At 58.6% G+C, this 16,905-nt stretch overlaps 1 protein-coding gene across 2 annotated transcripts; it reads right to left on the bottom strand.

The window, feature by feature from the left end:
• Positions 1 to 176: 176 nt before the first annotated feature.
• CRB3 (crumbs cell polarity complex component 3) lies at positions 177 to 11,015 on the bottom strand. Of its 2 annotated transcripts, XM_005310162.4 has the most exons (5): positions 10,860 to 11,015; positions 6,344 to 6,613; positions 3,455 to 3,501; positions 2,941 to 3,081; positions 177 to 988 (listed from the first exon to the last, which is right to left on the bottom strand). In XM_005310162.4, exons 2-5 carry the CDS (start codon positions 6,450 to 6,452, stop codon positions 953 to 955), a joined length of 333 nt encoding a protein of 110 aa, XP_005310219.2. In that variant the 5' UTR covers positions 6,453 to 6,613; positions 10,860 to 11,015; the 3' UTR covers positions 177 to 952. The 2 variants fall into 2 exon arrangements, with proteins under 2 accessions (XP_005310219.2, XP_023967083.1); XM_024111315.3 differs by having other exon boundaries at positions 177 to 3,081.
• Between the last annotated feature and the right edge of the window lie 5,890 nt (positions 11,016 to 16,905).

The following is a 16,905-nucleotide window of genomic DNA, read 5'->3' as shown; positions in this document are numbered from 1 at the left end:
CACAGTGGGGCTGAACGCTCCCCAGAGCCAGCCTCCTGCTGCCTCCCACTTCCCCGCCTTGGGGCTCCGTACTCGAGGACATCTGCAGCTTCCCCTCCCTTGGCTGACCGGATCCCGCCCCCTGCAAAAATGCATCATCAGCAAGGGCGAGAGGGCCTGGGCCCCGCTCCCCCCCCTTTTTTTTTTTTAATTGATCCCAAAATTAGTTTATTTTACAAAAAAATAAAAGTTACATTTGCACAGAGGAGGGAAAAACACAACACTGTATAAACCCAACTTAAAAAGCTGCCATGCCAGCACCCAGAGGGGCAGGTAACCCTGCCTCCTGCTCCTCGCTGGCTCTGTAGGACCGGCTTCCTACAGCTAGGGAAACTGAGGCACGAGAGGTGACGTGACTTGTCCAAGGTCACCCAGCGGGTCTGAGGCAGGGCCTTCCTGGCAGGACCAGCCTCCCTTTCTAGGCGAGCGTCGGGGGACAGCTTCAACTACATTGCTGCATATTTGGGTGCAGAAAAGGGGGAAGATTAGCAACAGGGGCACCTAAACCCCCTGGGTCAGAGGCCCGGCTCCTCAAAGGGCTGGAGGTGCCTAACGCTCCTCGATTCCCATGGCAGCCTAAATCCTACATGGCTCCCAGCCCTGCTTCAGCCGTCACAGCTGAAGAAGAGATTTGAGGGCTAGAAGGCTGTGAACAGCTAGTCCCATGTCAGGGCCCCAGCCCTGCTGCACTTATTTGTATTATCACAGGGCAGCGACCAGCCCCCCTGCTGCTGGGTGAACAGGGAGGTTGAAAGGGGCAGCCTCTGGCCCATGCAAAACTGGGTAGAGTGACCCCCGTGGCGGGGGGAGAGGGTGCGAAACTGACCAGTGGGCGGGCATGGGGCCGGGAGATCCCAACTCCGGCCGTTTCAAAGGGCAAGGGCCAAACTCTGGGGACGTTTGCTCCCGGCTCTCACAGCTCCGTTAATTTCGGGTCTTCCCGGGAGGACTGAAAGGAGAGAAGAGGTGACGGAGGCGGAGAACACGCAGCACCAGGTGACGGCTGGCCCAGCAGGGGAAGCTTTCAGCCAGCCACTGAGCAAGGTTGGCATGCCCCGGAGGCGCCGGCGGCAGGCACGGGTGCAGAGCCAAGACACAGCCTACAGTGAGGAAGCAGGGGCTGTAAAGATGACCCAAGCAGCCGGCTGGGGAACTGGGGTCTTAGCAACCCCTGATGCTGGATGGCCCACTGGGCAAACAGCTCCCCCCGCATCTTCCTCCCTTGGGAGCTGGGGAACTCACTGCCACTGTATCAAAATTAGAGTCAACAGAGGCTGAGATGGTCAGAGCAACCCCCCACGGCACCATGGGCTGGCCTGTTTAAAACCTGTGTGTGTTCCCCGTAACTCAAATGGCCAAGGCACGGGTGGGAGAAAAGTCCTTCGAGTTAAAGATCCACAAACCAAGCCCTAGGCTCTAGGAACCGCGGCTGGTACGAGTGGCTAATGGGGCGAGGAAATCGGCCCACAAGCTGCTTCTCCTGCAGACGGGTCTGGAAGCCTGAGGCAGGGGGATGGCTGCTGCTGCTCCAGCCTTGCCGATGGGGGGGCCCCCTGGTTGCTTTACCCCAGGCTGCCCCATGCAGGGAAATAACCTTAGCCCTGGTGCCGGCCGGGGGAGCAGCAATGGGGCAGGGTTGTGCTGTGGGACACTGCGGCTTGGGGGAAAAGACCACCGGCACCTGCTCCGGGGGGGGATGCCGCACATGGGAGAAGATTCCAGCAAGTTTTGGTTTAAGGGGGGGATGAACCACGGCCCTGCCGGAGGACGAAGATTTGGCTCGTTAAGTTGGGTGCAGTTTGGTTACATTCCCCATAGACAGGACAGCAAAAAAGGCCACCCAGTTGCTTTCTGAGTTATTAGTGTATTTCACCCCTCCCCCCACCATGAGAAATGACCCCATCAGCAGCCCCCGGTTTGAGTCCAGTAACCCCAGCCCAGCCCAAGGAGCGGCTCCATCCGCTGACAGCCGCAGGAGGCTATTATCCTCTGCATTCACCAGCCGCTAGAGAGCGATGTGGCACCTTCCACATGCACCCAAGAAGGCTGCTGGTTTTGTAGCCGGGACAGCACCAGGAAGAGGGGGAGTGATAGATGGGGAAACTGAGGCACAACAGTGAAGGGACTTAAACCTCTCTACCGCTACCTTCCGTCTGCACCTCAGGCTACAGGAGGGCTGATGTGTATTAACTAACCCGGGGGGTCGGTTTTTTAAACACGGCTGTTTCCCTTCAGCGATTTTTTTTTTTTTTTTAAAAAGCCAAACCCTTCTCCGGCGGCTCAGGCAGGAGTTTCTAGCTTCCCCTTCCTTTGCTGCTGCACCAGCCTCGCTTTCACCAGCCCGGGTGCCAATGCAGAGTCACTCCCCATCTGCAGCCTGCAATGCGAGCTGAGGGCCGGCTTGCTGACCCCCCTGCAGCCGGCCCCAGGCCAGACAGACGCAGACCGAGGTAGGGGAGATTACAGGACACGTGTGAGACGCAGACGGGGGTGGAGGGGATAAAGCGTTCAGCCAGGTGGAAACACGCGCAAGGTGTGAGCGTTCTGCCAATATCCCAGCGCAGCAGCAGAGGTTCCCGCCGCTTCTGCCACCAGGGGGCGATGTCGCGCAGCACCAGCACGGCCAGCCGTTTCACCGGGCAGCACCCCTCCAACCCGCAGGAGGAGAGCGCAGGTGGAAATCCAATGCATCCAGCGACGAAGACCTCGGCTCCTTCCAGCCAGCGGAGAGCAAGGAGCCGCCCCCCCCCTTCCAGATGTGCAACCACAGGGTCCAGCCGGTACAGAGTCTGCCAGTCCGGGGAGGGGGTGTGTGTGACCCCCCCCCCTCCGCCCGGGTCAGATCAGCCGCTCCTCGGGGGGCAGTTGGAGGTTAGCGTTCGTCACCACCCGAGCACCCACCTGCTCCTCGTTGCTGGGCCGGTAGGTGCCCTCCGTCTGCCGCCTCTCCCGCACCTTGAGCGCCCCAAAGATCACAAGTCCAATAAGCAGGAGACCCCCGACTAGGGAGGGGACAATGATGGCCGCCAGCCGCTCCGACTCCTGCCGGGGGGGAGGGGGGAAAAGAGTGAGACGGAACCAGAATCATGCCCTGCTCAGCTCCCCATGGGCGTGGGGGGCAGAGAGCTGCTGTGTGTGTGTGGGGGGGGGTGTTACACCAGGAGCCAACCAAGAGTGTGGGAGGTAAAGACAGGGGCTTCCCAGAGGAGGTGGTAGGCAGGGGTGGGGAGCTAGGCCTCCTGCCCCAGACCCCCCCCCTTCCCAAATTGGACCCCCCCACACACACACACACACCCTGAACAATATCTCCAAGCTTCCGGCCCAGTTCCACTCAAGTCTCTCTCCCCAGTGCATGCTGGGATAACTCCCCCCCCCCAAACACACACAGCTGATCCGCCCCCCCACGCCTACTTACCGTGAGCCCCGATACGGATGTGGGTGTCACGGTGCTCCTGTTCGTGGCTTGATTTAAAAGAGGAATAAAGAGAGCGGAGCTTAGTGTGGGGAGGGGTACAGCAAGGGGGTGCGATAGGAGGCTTAGCTGTTAGGAGGCCTCTGCTGGAGTTCCCCCCCCCCCCCGCCATCAGAGAGCTCAACCATGGCACTGATGCTACGCAGGCACCAGAACCAACATGCAGCCACCTCTGGGGTGGGGTGTGGCAGCTGGTTAGCCACCGCAGAGCAAGACAATAGTTTAGGACAGGAAGTGAAGGAGATTCCCAGTTTCAAGTGCACCAGGGCAGGGGGAAGGTTATTTAGGGAGGCAGCAGCCTGGGGTTATCCAAGTGCGCTCTCACATCCTCCCTAAATTATCACCACCGCAATTCTTGGAAAAGTGCCATATGGAGTGACCTTTAATGACCTCAACGGGACAGCGCCCCCTACCGAGCCCAGCCCCTGCGCCCTGTAACACAGCGCCCCCTAGTGCCACAGTGGGGCATTGGGGTCAGCACTGACAACGCCCCCTGGCCCACTCCCTGCAGCACAGCGCCCCCCTAGCACCACCCCGGGGGGGGGCCCTGATTCTGCCTTCTGGGGGCCCTTCACCTCCAGCAGAAACCACAGTTCGCCTGCTACCCCGACAGCAACCTGGCCTGACGCTGCCCCCCAGGAGCTCAGCTCAGCAAGAGAAAACCATCAACCACCAGCCCACGCTACCACCTGGGGAGCTGTGCACACAAGCCAGCCCCTACTATGCTCATGCAACCCAACTTCCCCCGCCCCCAGCTCTAACCACTAGACCCCCCCACACACCCCTGCCAGGACAGGGGACAGAACCCAGGTGTCCTGACTCCCAGCCCACCCTGCTCTAACCACTCATCCCCACTTCCCTGCCGGGACAGAACCCAGCTGTCCTGACTCCCAGCCCACCCTGCTCTAACCACTCATCCCCACTTCCCTGCCAGGACTGGGGACAGAACCCAGAAGCCCCGATTCCCAGCTCTAACCACTAGCCCTGCTCCCAGCAGGTCCACCCAATATTGATGGTACAACTCAACTGCCCCCCTGGGCTCATCCCCGCTCCCCCATGCACCATCCAGCCTCCCAGGGCCCGGGACTCTGCTTCCAGTCTGTAAGCAACACGCCAGCCGCTCCCTTCCCCTGCCTTGCCATTACGCAGGAAGGGAACTACAACTCCCAGGGTGCCCCTCTCCGCTCCATCCTGCCCTGCCCAGCCCCCAGCCTGGCCTTCAGCCCATGCTCCCAGCCCCAGGGCGGTTGTGCATTGCAACCTAGAGAGCAGGTCAGGCCTGAACAGGCTGGAGCCCTTCCCAGGACCGGGGTGCGACTCAGAGCTCTGGGATCCAGCAGGGGGGAGGGGGGGGGTGGTATGCACAGGACTCTCCCCGCACAAGGCAGTACAGCTGGTCCCAAGTCACACCCCCCACCCCGCTTTGCTAGTCAATGGCAGAACTGGGGATAGAACCCAGGAGTCCTGGCTCTCCGCACCCCCCCTTCTAAATCCCACTCCCCTCCCAGAGCTGGGGATAGAACCCAGGAGTCCTGGCTCTCAGCACCCTCCCCCTTCTAAATCCCACTCTCCTCCCAGAGCTGGGGATAGATCCCAGGAGCCCCAGTATACACACCGCTCTAACCACTAGACCCCACTCTCCTCTCAGTGCTGGGGATACAACCCAGGAGTCCTGGCTCCCACTTCTTGCTCTAACCACTCCCCTCCCAGGGCTGAGAATCCAGCAGCCCCTACTCCTACCCCACCCCCACCTCCCAAGCCCTAGATCCTGCCAGGGTTGGGAATGGAACCCAGGAGCCCTGGCTCCCAGCCCCCCGCTCCAACCACTAGGCCTTACTGTGCAGCCTGGATACAGTTTGCAAGGCAGGCGGAGTGTCCTTGATAAGGAATTTGGACCCTCCCCCCCTTTGCCCAGAGCAGTAAGTTACATGCTTGGGGGGGGGGGGTTGAAACTGTTTGTTTGATGCATGGGGGGGTCTTAAAACTCTTGTAGGTGACTCCACCTGTAAACAGAGACACACGGGGGTGGGGTGCTAACAGATCAGCCAGTCCCAGGGACATTCCCCCAGCAGAGGTGACTCACCCCCCCTGTTCCAGCCTCTCCCTCCCTCCACCCCCTCCAGGGTGTGGATCCACCCGTGTCAGGCTCCGAAACCCAGCGCCGGGACAACTGAAACCACCTTGCCCCACCGCGCCCGCTCCCCCGGCTCTCCGCCAGGGCTGGCTCGGGGCCCGGGACAGGACGGGATCAAGCCGTAACAGGGAAGGGGCCTTCCACAAACACACCTGCGGTTTGCCCTGGGGGGAAGGGGGCAGCAGCAACCTCTTGCTGGGTTGACCCCGGTGCTGCGTCCCTGGTGACCAGAATCTAAAGCCTCCTTCCGGCTGTCCCAGCTAACAACAGCCCAACAGCAACTTTAGTCAAGTTAAGCTGTAGCCTCCTGCCAGGGTGACTTGCCCGCAGTAGATCTTGCTAGCACCGGGCTCCAGTGAACGATTCTATCCACTTTATTGCAGGGGGGGCACCGCTGCCCTCTGCTGCATGGAATCAGAAGTGCTTGGATGTGTGTCATAGGGCCTATACTACCTATAGGGAGGGGGATTCTCCTTCCGGTCCTGGGCCATTGGAGCAGCAGATAAGATTTCTGTCCCTACCAACCAGAAGGAGAAGGGGTGAGCATAAGGGAAAAATCACTCGCTCAATCAGTGGTGGAGTTAAGAGAACTCCAGGCTGTTTAACCACTAGACCCCACTCCCCACCCAAGAGTTCTGGCTCCCAGCCCCCCTCCCCCCTGGTGTGGAAGCAGATGCACTTAACAACCCACCACCTACTTTGGCCCAGGGCCGGCTGTAACAGGGACTGCAGGGCCACGGCCAGGAGCAAGGAGTGACTGTAGCCCGCCATCGCTCCCCCGGGTGTCTGGGAGGGAGGGGGAGACATGGGGGGGGGTCACTCCCCCTTTCCCTGGAGAGATCACAATCCTGCTGGTGCAACTGTCACACAACCTCCTGCTTCCCGGCGTCCTCAGGCCGTTGGGGGGCGTGGGGGGCCCTTGGAGATGGGGATGACCGGGAACCGGGCAGCCCCCAGGGTTTCACCACCTGGGAGAGGGACAGAGAGAAAGGGGTCAGAACCACTCGTAACCCCCTGCCCCCAGCTCTGCATCCATTAGACCCACAGACCACCAAGCCTACCCCTCCATCAGGTCGGCTCTTCTGGGCGCTCTACGATCCGTCCACTTACTCGGATTGGCGTGAAATTTGCTGTGCCTCATAGGGGAGCGGGGTAGGGTCCGTGGTGCGAATTTGGGGTCGTTTGAGCAAGGGATTCAGGAGCCCCCCCCCCCCCCCCAGCGTTTACAACCTCTTGTGGAGGTTGGTTGGTTTCTTCCGCGCACCTCCGGGGCTCCAAGCCTGGCTGGGATCCTCCCCGGACTGAACTCGGTTGCTCAGGATTTCTCTCAGCCAGTTCCTGGTGCCCACTGCCCCTTTGGCAGGGGGCGGGGTTGTACTGAAGTCACTAAAGGGTTACGTTAGGAACTCCGGAGCGCCAGGAGTTGGAGTCAGAGAGAACGGAACTGGGCATGTGCAGAAATAATTCTAGGCTCTTATCCAGCCAATCCCAAAGCACTTTACAAGGGAGGTCACAATCATTCCCCCCATGCTACAGATGGGGAAACTGAGGCAGGGAAGTGGCTTGCCCAAGGTCACCCAGCAGGCAGAGCTGGGCCTAGAACCCAGGTGTCCCAACCCAAGGCTCTGTCCGCTAGGCCATACTGCCTCCTCTAGCAAGCCTAGGCCTCAGCCGATGCAGCTCTCAGCACCGCGGTACGCAAGCGTGACGCTGCTCCTCGTGGGGCTGCCTCCGGGATAGAATCCAGCCCCAACGCAGCTGGAAGAGACATCACCATGTCAGCCTAGCAGACAGAGCCCTGGGCTCTATCCCCAGTTCTGACCCTCTGGGCAAATCAGTGCCCCGCTCCGTGCCTCAGTTTCCCCATCTGTACAATAAGAGAAAACGAGACCGCCCTGTCTCCCAGCAGGGGTGGAGAGAGTCTGTTTAGACAAGCATTTCGGGGCAGGGACCGTCTCTTATTCTGTCTTTGTCCAGCATCTCGCCCGCTGCGGATCCCACCTCATTCTCGGTCGGACCCCACCGAGATAAAGTAGAGGGCTACCGACCCGGCCCACCCAACGAGAGTGCACCCACCTCACTAAGCGGCTTCCTGGGACCAGCTACCACCAGGGAGATTCCTCCATCGGCAGCAGCAACTGGGCAAATTCTGTAATCATGGGGCTAAATCTATGAAAGCTTGTGAAGACCCTGGATTGTAGCGAGATGGGGGCCGTGCAAAGTATCTAGAAAGCCACCCATTAGTGGCCAAGCTCAGGAGTCCATAAGACCTACTTGGTGGCCCTTCTACGTTGTCCGAAACGCAATAACTTCGCAATGCCCTGTCCGGTCGCTTCCAAACTTCCAGGGAAGTTTCGGGGCAGCACCCTGTTGATTTGGGGGATGATCAGAAAAACTGCAGGGGTGTGGGGGGGGAGAACAGCAGACACATGGAGCCCCCAACATCTGGTGGGTAGATCCCTGAGCTTTGACCAGGGCTCCAGATCAAAGATCCCGCTGAAGGCATGAAAAGAAAGTCCAAGAGATAATGGTGAGGAATGGGGCACACAGAGCCCCTGGCAGGGGGTGGATAGGGGGATGAAAGGAATGGGGAACCCTGAAATGGGGTGCACAGAGTCCCTGACAGAGGGGAGGAGGGGATAGTAGAAGGAACCTCCTTGGTGTGTGGAATGAAGTTTCTAGTGATTCAGCCCTTTGGAGATGCAAATGTCTTCAGCAGGAGGAGGATTTCAGGCCCTAGGCCGTTCCTGTCACCCAAGACTCCCCAAATTAGGCAGGACAAAGCTCAAAGGGGTGGGGTGAGGGGTAGCAAACCTGCCATGGCCCCTGCTCAGGGAGCCTTCTCCACAGAACAGACCCTTTCCCCCCACATCCCTGCTGCTCTCAGCGGATCCTCATCCTAGTCACATTTGAGGAGCTGCTGCATCTTCCGTGCAAGCGGCCAGGGTACCGAAGCACCGCGCAGCCCTTGGCCGAATCCAGCCTCACAGCGACCCGGGAGGAAGGCAAGTATTGTAGATGGGGAAACTGAGGCACCAAGCAGGGAAGGGATTTGCCCAAGCGAGAGGGCGGCAGAGTGCTGGGCCAGTGCACAGCCAGGTACAGAAACCAGGAGTCCACATGACGAGTCACTGGCAGAGCTGAGAATAGAACCCAGGAGTCCTGGCTTCATCCCAGCCCTCCCTGCTCTACCCACTGCTCCATACTCCTTGTGGTTCCCATCCCAGGAAAACCCCGGCCCATTTCCCCACCCCCAGCCCCATCATCCAATCACTCTAATAGCAGGCGCGGCTAGAGAGCGACTCGTGTTAATAAAATGGCCTAACAAACCAAACCCAAATTTCTTCCAGTTGCCATCAGAAACGCTGCTCTCCGGTATTTCAGATAAGCCACAGGCCTCTGCATACAGCCATGTCATCTGAACCAGTCCCGAGCGCTTAGCGAGGTCTACAAAGAACCCGGCAGGCAGCGTGGCCTAGTGGCTAGGGCTCTGGGTTGGGAACCAGGAGAGTCGAGTTCCCTTCCCAGTGTGGTCATGGGCAACTCACTGTGCCTCAGTTTCCCCTCCCACCTATTTAGACGGCAAGCTCTTTGGGGCGAGGGCTGCCTCTTTCCAGGAGCTATTTATCAAGGGGGGCGGCTTAGAAGCCGCACACCCTTGCTTAGGGAGCACGGTTTAGTGGCTAAGACACAGGCCTGTGAATCAGACCCGGGATCCACGCCCAGTTCTGCCCTTGAGCCTCCTCGAGCCAGTCACTCTCCCATGCCTCAGTTTCCCCTGCTGCCCTGTGAAAACTCTTTTTCCCCCCCTCGTCTAGTTTGATTCCCTGCCCTCACAGAGCTTACATGGCAAGAGACAGTGTCTCCACCACACTCAACGCAACAGGGCCGTGCTCGCCTTTGGGGGCACTAGAGGAACCCAGATAATAAGGTAACACCCACAGGGCCACTCTCCATCTCCCTCCTCCTGGCCAGGGGGATGAAGAGCTGGGGGCTGCTGGGCAGGTGAACATGGGGTGCAGGTCCCAGCGGGCCACGAGGGGGCTTCCACACCACATTTCTCTGGTGTGGACACACATCTGGGGCAGGGCCCACCTTTCTACTGAGGCTCCCGGGCGCGTGCAGAGCGGGAGGAAGGGGCTGTTGGGGACCTGGGTATGAAGCGGGGCAATGGGGGGGGCACACAGAACCCCCTTGGGAAGGGGGGGCCCTGGGATGGGGGAGGGGGAAATCATTCAGTCCCCAGCCGGACTCCTGCCCTCCTAAGCACAAGCCCAGGTCACAGATCACGGACCTTGTTTCTGGCCCTCAGCAGCGGGAGCCACCAGCCCCCACAAAGGGCAAATCTCCAGCCCCCCCCCCCCAAGACCCTGAAGCAACATCAGGGCTAGTGATGACCACTCAGGGCTAGTGATGGCCCCCCACCCTAGCCCACTCCATCTCCCACCCATGCAAGCCCTGCCGGGTCCATTTCAGGGCACGGAGATGGTTTTAAAGAAACGGGGGTGCCCCTGGGTGCCCCCCTATATCGACTCCCTCTGTGGGTTTCAGCTCAGCCGGGCCTCGCTGGTCAATTTTTAACCCAGCTGATTAAACACAAACCCAGTGAAAGTCACCCAGAGCTCATTAACCCTGCGTGTGCCACCCCCGCCCAGAGCGACCCCCTCCCCAGCCCCTCCAGCCGGGGCTAGTCCCGAAACGGGGGGGTGGGGTGGGGGCTCCCCCGAAGGAGGAAGCACCCGGAGAGACCAGGAAGCCCGGTCTCCAACATGAATCAACTCCAGGCACCCGATCGCCTGGGTTCTCAGGGACGGCCAGGCCTCTCGCCGCCTTTGCCCTGGGCTGGGGCAGGAACTGGCCTGAGTCACCGCTCCCAGGCCACGGCGGGCCTAGGCTGGGGGTGGGTGTAGGTAACCCCAGGAGGGGGCATCTCCCCCCCCCGGATCTGTGGCACCAGAGAAGCCAGACCCAAGGCACAGGTGGCGGGGGGAGGCATAGACCGGCCTCCACCAGCAGCAGCCAAATTCCAAGTAGGGGAAGGGGCAGATGCCCTCTTCCCTGGGGGGGGCAGATCCCCCTCCCCGGAGGGTCCCCTGGCATTAAGTGGAACGGGGGGAAGTCCAGGCTCTCTTAAAGGGGCGGGGTTCTTTAGCCCTGCCTGCTCCCTGGGTGGGGGCTGCCCCATAGAACCCCAAACCCCTTCCCCGCACTCACCGGCCCTGTCCGTCTGTCCGCTCCCTCCCAGGGCTGCGATCTGGCCAGCTCCGCCTTCCCTCTCGCTCATGTGACCCCGGGGAAGGCAGGTGCCTCCCTCCTCCCGCACCTGAGGCAGGCAGGCAGGTCCCGCCCCCTTCTCACCTGGGCGGAGCTCACCTGAGCGCCGGGCCCAGAGCCCCAGCGGCATCAACAAGACTCAAGGGGCTCCCTCTGACCCTCCTGACCCAGGGGAACCGGCCCAGGATGCCCCAGAGAGCTGGGGATCTCCTGGGCCTATCTGTAGCCTAGGGGATCTTGCCCCCAAAGTCCCTGCCCAAGGTAAGGGGAGATCTGCCACACCTGCCCCACCGGAAGAGGATGGAGCCTCTCTTTTCCACATGCACCTGCAGCCATCAGGTGCCTTGACCCCAACTGAGATCAGGGCCCCCATTGTGCCAGGCGCTGCACAGACATAGAGCGAGAGAAAATCCCTACCCCAAAGAGCTCAGATGCTAAATATACAAAAGGTGGGAGGGGAAACTGAGGCACGGTGTGGGGGGGGGGGAAGCGAGTTGCCCAAGGTCAATGGCGGAGCAGGGAGTCGAATTAAGCTGACACCTAGCCTCGTGCCTGATTCCACTCGATCCCATGGGCAGCTTTGCTCACGTACGTAGCCCATTGGCTTCAATGCAGGTTACTCACCTGAGTAAAGCCGGTCACGCTGGCAGCAGTTAGCCAGAAAGGCTGGTTTTGTGGTTGAGGCCGTAGCCTGGAGAGCTGGCTAGCGCCTCTGTGTGTGTGTCCGTCCCTTTATCCGAGCATGTCTCCGGTTCCCTCTTGTAACACAGCCTCTCCACTCCAGGAATTGCCTGCTACTCTGTTCATCGATTCTAAGCCCAGGCGGGACCTCTGGGATCTAGACCTCAGGCTCCCGGTATCACAGGCCACAGGGGGGGAACTTCCCGTGTGAGCTCCGTGAAACACCACTAATAATTACCATGTCCTTACACAGCTCCTTCCAGCTCAAAGCGCATTGCCAGCCTTAAAGAGTGGAGCCTCGACCCCCACCTCTGAGTGGAGGGCACTGGTATCCCCATTTTATAGAGAGGGAAACTGAGGCACAGAACAAGGAAGTGACTTGCCCAAGGTAATTCAGCAGCAGAGATGAGAATAAAACCCAGGTGTCCTGAGAGCTAGCCCACCCGCCCGCCTGCCTGCCTGATTCTGGGATAGAACCTACAAGTTTCAGAGGGGTAGCCGTGTTAGTCTGAATCTGTAAAAAGCAACAGAGGGTCCTGTGGCACCTTTGAGACTAACAGAAGTACTGGGAGCATAAGCTTTCGTGGGTAAGAACCTCACTTCTTCAGATGCAACCTTACCAGATGAGGTTCTTACCCACGAAAGCTTATGCTCCCAGTACTTCTGTTAGTCTCAAAGGTGCCACAGGACCCTCTGTTGCTTTTTACAACCTACAAGTTCTAATTCACTGTCCCTGCAGCTCTAACCACTAGCCCACACTCTGTCCTAGAACTGGAGATAGAACCCAGGAGTCCTAATTCCCAGCCCCCCTGCTCTAACCACTAGGCCCCACTCCCAGATCTGGGAGTAGAACCCAGGAGCCTTGACTTTCTCTACCTCTTGCTTCCCCCCCCTAACCTGCCTCCCCCTAGACCCCTGCTGCCCCCCCAGTGTCTGACTCAGGTTCCCGCAGGCTCGCAGTCCGGGCTGGGATTCCTAATGGAAGCTCGCCCCCTGCTGGGGGAGGTTCCATTAACCCCAGCAACCAGGCCAGAGGGGAGCCAGCCGTGCCAGGCAGCGGGCAAAGGGCCCCTGCAAACCGACTTGGCGCTCGGAGGCAGCCGCTTTGCCAAGAAGCCCCTGGCCGCTCCCCCCCCCGCGACATTCCTGGGCGAGAAAGCTGCTGTTGTCCTGGCCAGAATGGAATTTAAATAAGCTAGAGTTATAAGCCTCTTGAACCCACCTGAGGTCAGGGCTGGGCCTAGATCGGATCTCCCCTTGGGGCTGGGCTTGGGCGCTTCCTGGAGTGCAGGGGGCCGGATCCTGCTCTCGCCTCCAATGGTAAAAACCCAGATCAGCCGCCCCTCGCAGCCCCCGGATTAGGGCTCTTCTTATGGGGAACTCGACCCATAGAGCCGGAGGGGGTAATCGTTCTGCTGAGGCTAGATCAATTTCCCAGCCCTTCAGTCTGGTATTTTTTATCACTGGACGGCAGCATAGGCACAACGGAGGGATGCAGGAGACCAAGAGTCAGTTCCTTGCTTGGGCACGGATGCTCCGTGCCTCGGTTTCCCTGTTTGTGTGTGTGTCATGTAATAGCACTTCTCTGAGACTGTCAGATACTTGGGGGGGGGAGAAGGGGGTCATCTGAGCACATTAGACAGAGAGCAGCTGGTGCAAAACATGTTAAAGACGATGGCTTCCCTTGGACTACCGGGATGTTTGGTTGAGAGGCCGCAGCATGGCCTAATGGGTGAGCAACTGGGGTCTTTAGGGCTGGATTTGGTTCTCAGCCCTGGGAGGGGAGGGCGATCTAGTTAAAGTGGGGGGGGGGATTAGAAGCCAGGACTCCTGGGTTCTATTCCTAGCTCTAGAAGGAGAGTGGGGTCTAGTGCTTAAAGCCGGGAGCTAGGACACATGGGTTCTATTCCCGGCTCTAGGAGTGGAGTGTGGTCTAGTAGGTTAGAGTAACGGGGAGGCACTGGGGGGAGCCAGGACACCTGGGTTTTAATCCTGGGTGGGGGGGAGCATGGGTCTAGTGGCTAAAGTAGGGGAGAATATGAGTCAGGGCACCTAGGTTCTATGCTACTGATTTTCTTTGTGCAAGTGACTTTCCCTGTCTGTGCCTCAGTTTCCCCATCTTACACCAGTGCTGACGACCTTCCTTTGCAAAATGCTTTGAGATCCATGGAGGATGCGGGACACTATAAGAGTGGAGTCTGATCATGCCCCCGGTTTGCCCCGTCAATGTTTCTCTGCTAGGACTCAGAAAGTCCAGGCTAAGGGGCCAATCACTCTCCGGCCCCGATTCTGATCTGAGCACAAACCCAGAGTAAACCCATTTACTTCAGTGAGGTTACTCCAGATTTACACCAACGTCAGTGAGTCCAGCATTAGGCCTTTCCTCTGGAACCCTCCTGGTGCAAGTGCCGTGAACGGAAGCCAGTTGTGCTATATGCCACATTTTCCTTGTGGTCTGTGGCCAGGCAAACAGCCCGTCAGACCGTGCTGGCTGCTAGCCAGGGCTGGATCAGACAAGCCATGAAAGGCTCTGTCCCTCCTTCCCAGCAGCAGCCCGTTATCCTGACCCTCACTACTCCTCATTCACTCCTCTTGAGGTCCCCGTGTGCTGTGATCTGCAGAGAGCTGGCTGCTCACGAGGGGCTGGCTCACGTCTTGATTTCCACTTGCTGACTTGCAGGAAGAGAGAGCTCGGGGAGGAAGAGGAAGCGGAAGCCTGGTTTGGGGGATAAGGCTAGCCCTCAAGAGGGCTGGTTTCCATTCCCAGCTCTTCTGCAGGGGTGAGTCATGTCATTGCACCATGCCTCAGTTTCCCCATAATCCTTCCTTGGTCTCATGCGATTGTCAGTTCTTGGGGGAGGGGACACTGACTGTCTCCCTGTGGGTGCATTTTCACTTGGAATAAGGGTAGTGTCAGCTAACAGGAGGTCAGATCCATGGCAGTTTGTAATTTTCACGTGAGTGAGACTATGGGGGTTTCCCAGGGTTTCCCTTGCCCTGATAACTCGTGTGAAAACTACAAACCCTGGCTTTGCCCTGTGTTAGCCAATAATAATCCTTAGCTCTCCTCGTCAGAAGAGCTCAAGGTGCTTTACAAAGGAAAGCCGGAGCATTATCCTCATTTTACAGATGGGGAAACTGAGGCACGGAGCAGACCTGACCCAGGGTCCCCCACAGGGCCAGAACCCACACCTCAGAAGTCCCACTCTAGTACGCCATCCACTACGCCACACTGCCTCTCCAAGAACACACCTTTCTTCCGAGTGAAGACAAGGCCTATATGAATGTGCAGCCCCCTGCACCGTGAAGCCCTGATCGCAGCTGGGTTCTGGAGGTGAAATTTAATGCACATAATTAACAACATTCAAGGAAATACCTGCCCACTGTTATCTTTCTATGCCACAAGGAACTGCCACCATAATCTGTATTATTACCCCAGTCACGGCCCAGGACGCCATGGTGCCAGGCGCTGTACATTATTTATTAGGTGTATTACGGTAGCTCCTAGGAGCCCCAGTCATGGCCCAGCACTCCGTTGTGCCAGGCGCTGTACATTATTTACTAGGTGTATTACGGTAGCTCCTAGGAGCCTCAGTCATGGCCCAGCACTCCGTTGTGCCAGGCGCTGTACATTATTTACTAGGTGTATTACGGTAGCTCCTAGGAGCCTCAGTCATGGCCCAGCACTCCGTTGTGCCAGGCGCTGTACATTATTTACTAGGTGTATTACGGTAGCTCCTAGGAGCCCCAGTCATGGCCCAGCACTTCGTTGTGCCAGGTGCTGTACATTATTTACTAGGTGTATTACAGTAGCTCCTAGGAGCCTCAGTCATGGCCCAGCACCCCATTGTGCCAGGCACTGTACATTATTTATTAGGTGTATTACGGTAGCTCCTAGGAGCCCCAGTCATGGCCCAGCACTCCGTTGTGCCAGGTGCTGTACATTATTTACTAGGTGTATTACGGTAGCTCCTAGGAGCCCCAGTCATGGCCCAGCACCCCGTTGTGCCAGGCACTGTACATTATTTACTAGGTGTATTACAGTAGCTCCGAGGAGCACCAGCCCTGGCTCAGTGCTCCGCTGTGCTAGGCGCTGTACAAACACAGAACTCAAAGACAGTCCCTGCCCCCCAGAGCTGCCAATCTCTCTATAAGACAAGAGATAACACATGGAGACAGACAGACAGACAGTGGGAGCACAAGGAAACAATTCAGTACCGGTCAGCGGACACACGGTGGTCTCAGCATGCCCGCAGCCTGACCTTTGTCCGGATTTCTGGAGGCATCCCAGGTGGGAGTTTGAAGTCGAACAATGTGGTAGCTTGGCAGATGTTTACGGGGAGCGGCTCCCAAGCGCGAGGGGAAGCTGAGGAACCGGCATGAAGGCCCAGAGCCTTGAAAATATTTAACTGCCCTGGGCATTCGGTGCCTAAATCCCCGTGAGGATCTGGGCCTCCGGGGCAGGTTGAAAACGATTGTAGCCAGTAGGTGACGGAGGCTGGCGTCACGGGCTGATCGGAGGCGGGAGCCGGCCGAAGGAGATGGCCAGAAAATAATCGGTGTAATAAGATGTGGTGCACGCGCTGGGAAAATCAGAGAGCTGCGGCTCTAAGCCCATGCTTGCTGCCTGGAAAAGCCAAGAGGCCAGGGTAATCCGTGCCCCTGGGGGGGACTGCTCTCGGCTAAGACCTGCTGAGGAAGTGGCGCTAATAGGGAACATTGGCTACAGGGTAAAACCATTTGCAAAGGAAGGTAAATACTGAGAGTCAGGTAACAACCAGACCAGCCACCAGCATTTCCTGCCTTCCTTCAGCTGATGCACAAAGCTAGAGCCAGGGCATTGTGGAAAACAGGCGGGTAGCAAGGCCACCCGGGGGGGGGGGGGTAAGTGGGACAATCTGCCCCGGCCCCACAGGGGCCCCCACAAGAATATAGTATTCTATAGTATTGCAACTTTTTTTTCTGGAAGGGGTCCCCGAAATTGCCTTGCCCCAGGCCCCCTGAATCCTCTGGGCGGCCCTGGGGGAGTAGTGTGGTTAAAAGTCAGGACTCCTGGGTTCTCTTTCCAGCTGTGAGTGTGGAGTGGGGTCTCAGAGCGAGGGGGTGGGCATCAGGACTCCTGGGTTCTATTCCCGGGTCAGGGGAGCGGGAGCTAGTGGTTCGAGTAGGGAGGGGGGCTGGGAGTCAGAACCCCTTGGTTCCTTTCCCTGCTCAGGGATGGGAATAGGGGCTAGTGGTTAGAGCAGGCTGCAGGGATGGGCGCCAGGACTCCTGGCTGCAACTCTGCCAACACCTCTATGCATGA

Source organism: Chrysemys picta, chromosome 22 (assembly GCF_011386835.1).
Source record: "Chrysemys picta bellii isolate R12L10 chromosome 22, ASM1138683v2, whole genome shotgun sequence".
Classification (NCBI taxonomy): Eukaryota; Metazoa; Chordata; order Testudines; family Emydidae; genus Chrysemys; species Chrysemys picta.
Note: the sequence above shows the minus strand (reverse complement) of the source record. Positions and strands in the feature narration are given on the sequence as shown.

What these genes read in the sequence shown, in the direction of transcription:
- CRB3 (XM_024111315.3), bottom strand. Translation starts at nt 6,452, where the DNA reads ATGTCTCCCCCTCCCTCCCAGACACCCGGGGGAGCGATGGCGGGCTAC. An exon ending in ACAGCCGGCCCTGGGCCAAA is followed by an intron (nt 3,502 to 6,343) that starts GTAGGTGGTGGG and finishes TTTTAAATCAAG; the next exon opens with CCACGAACAGGAGCACCGTG. An exon ending in CATCCGTATCGGGGCTCACG is followed by an intron (nt 3,082 to 3,454) that starts GTAAGTAGGCGT and finishes CCCCCCCGGCAG; the next exon opens with GAGTCGGAGCGGCTGGCGGC.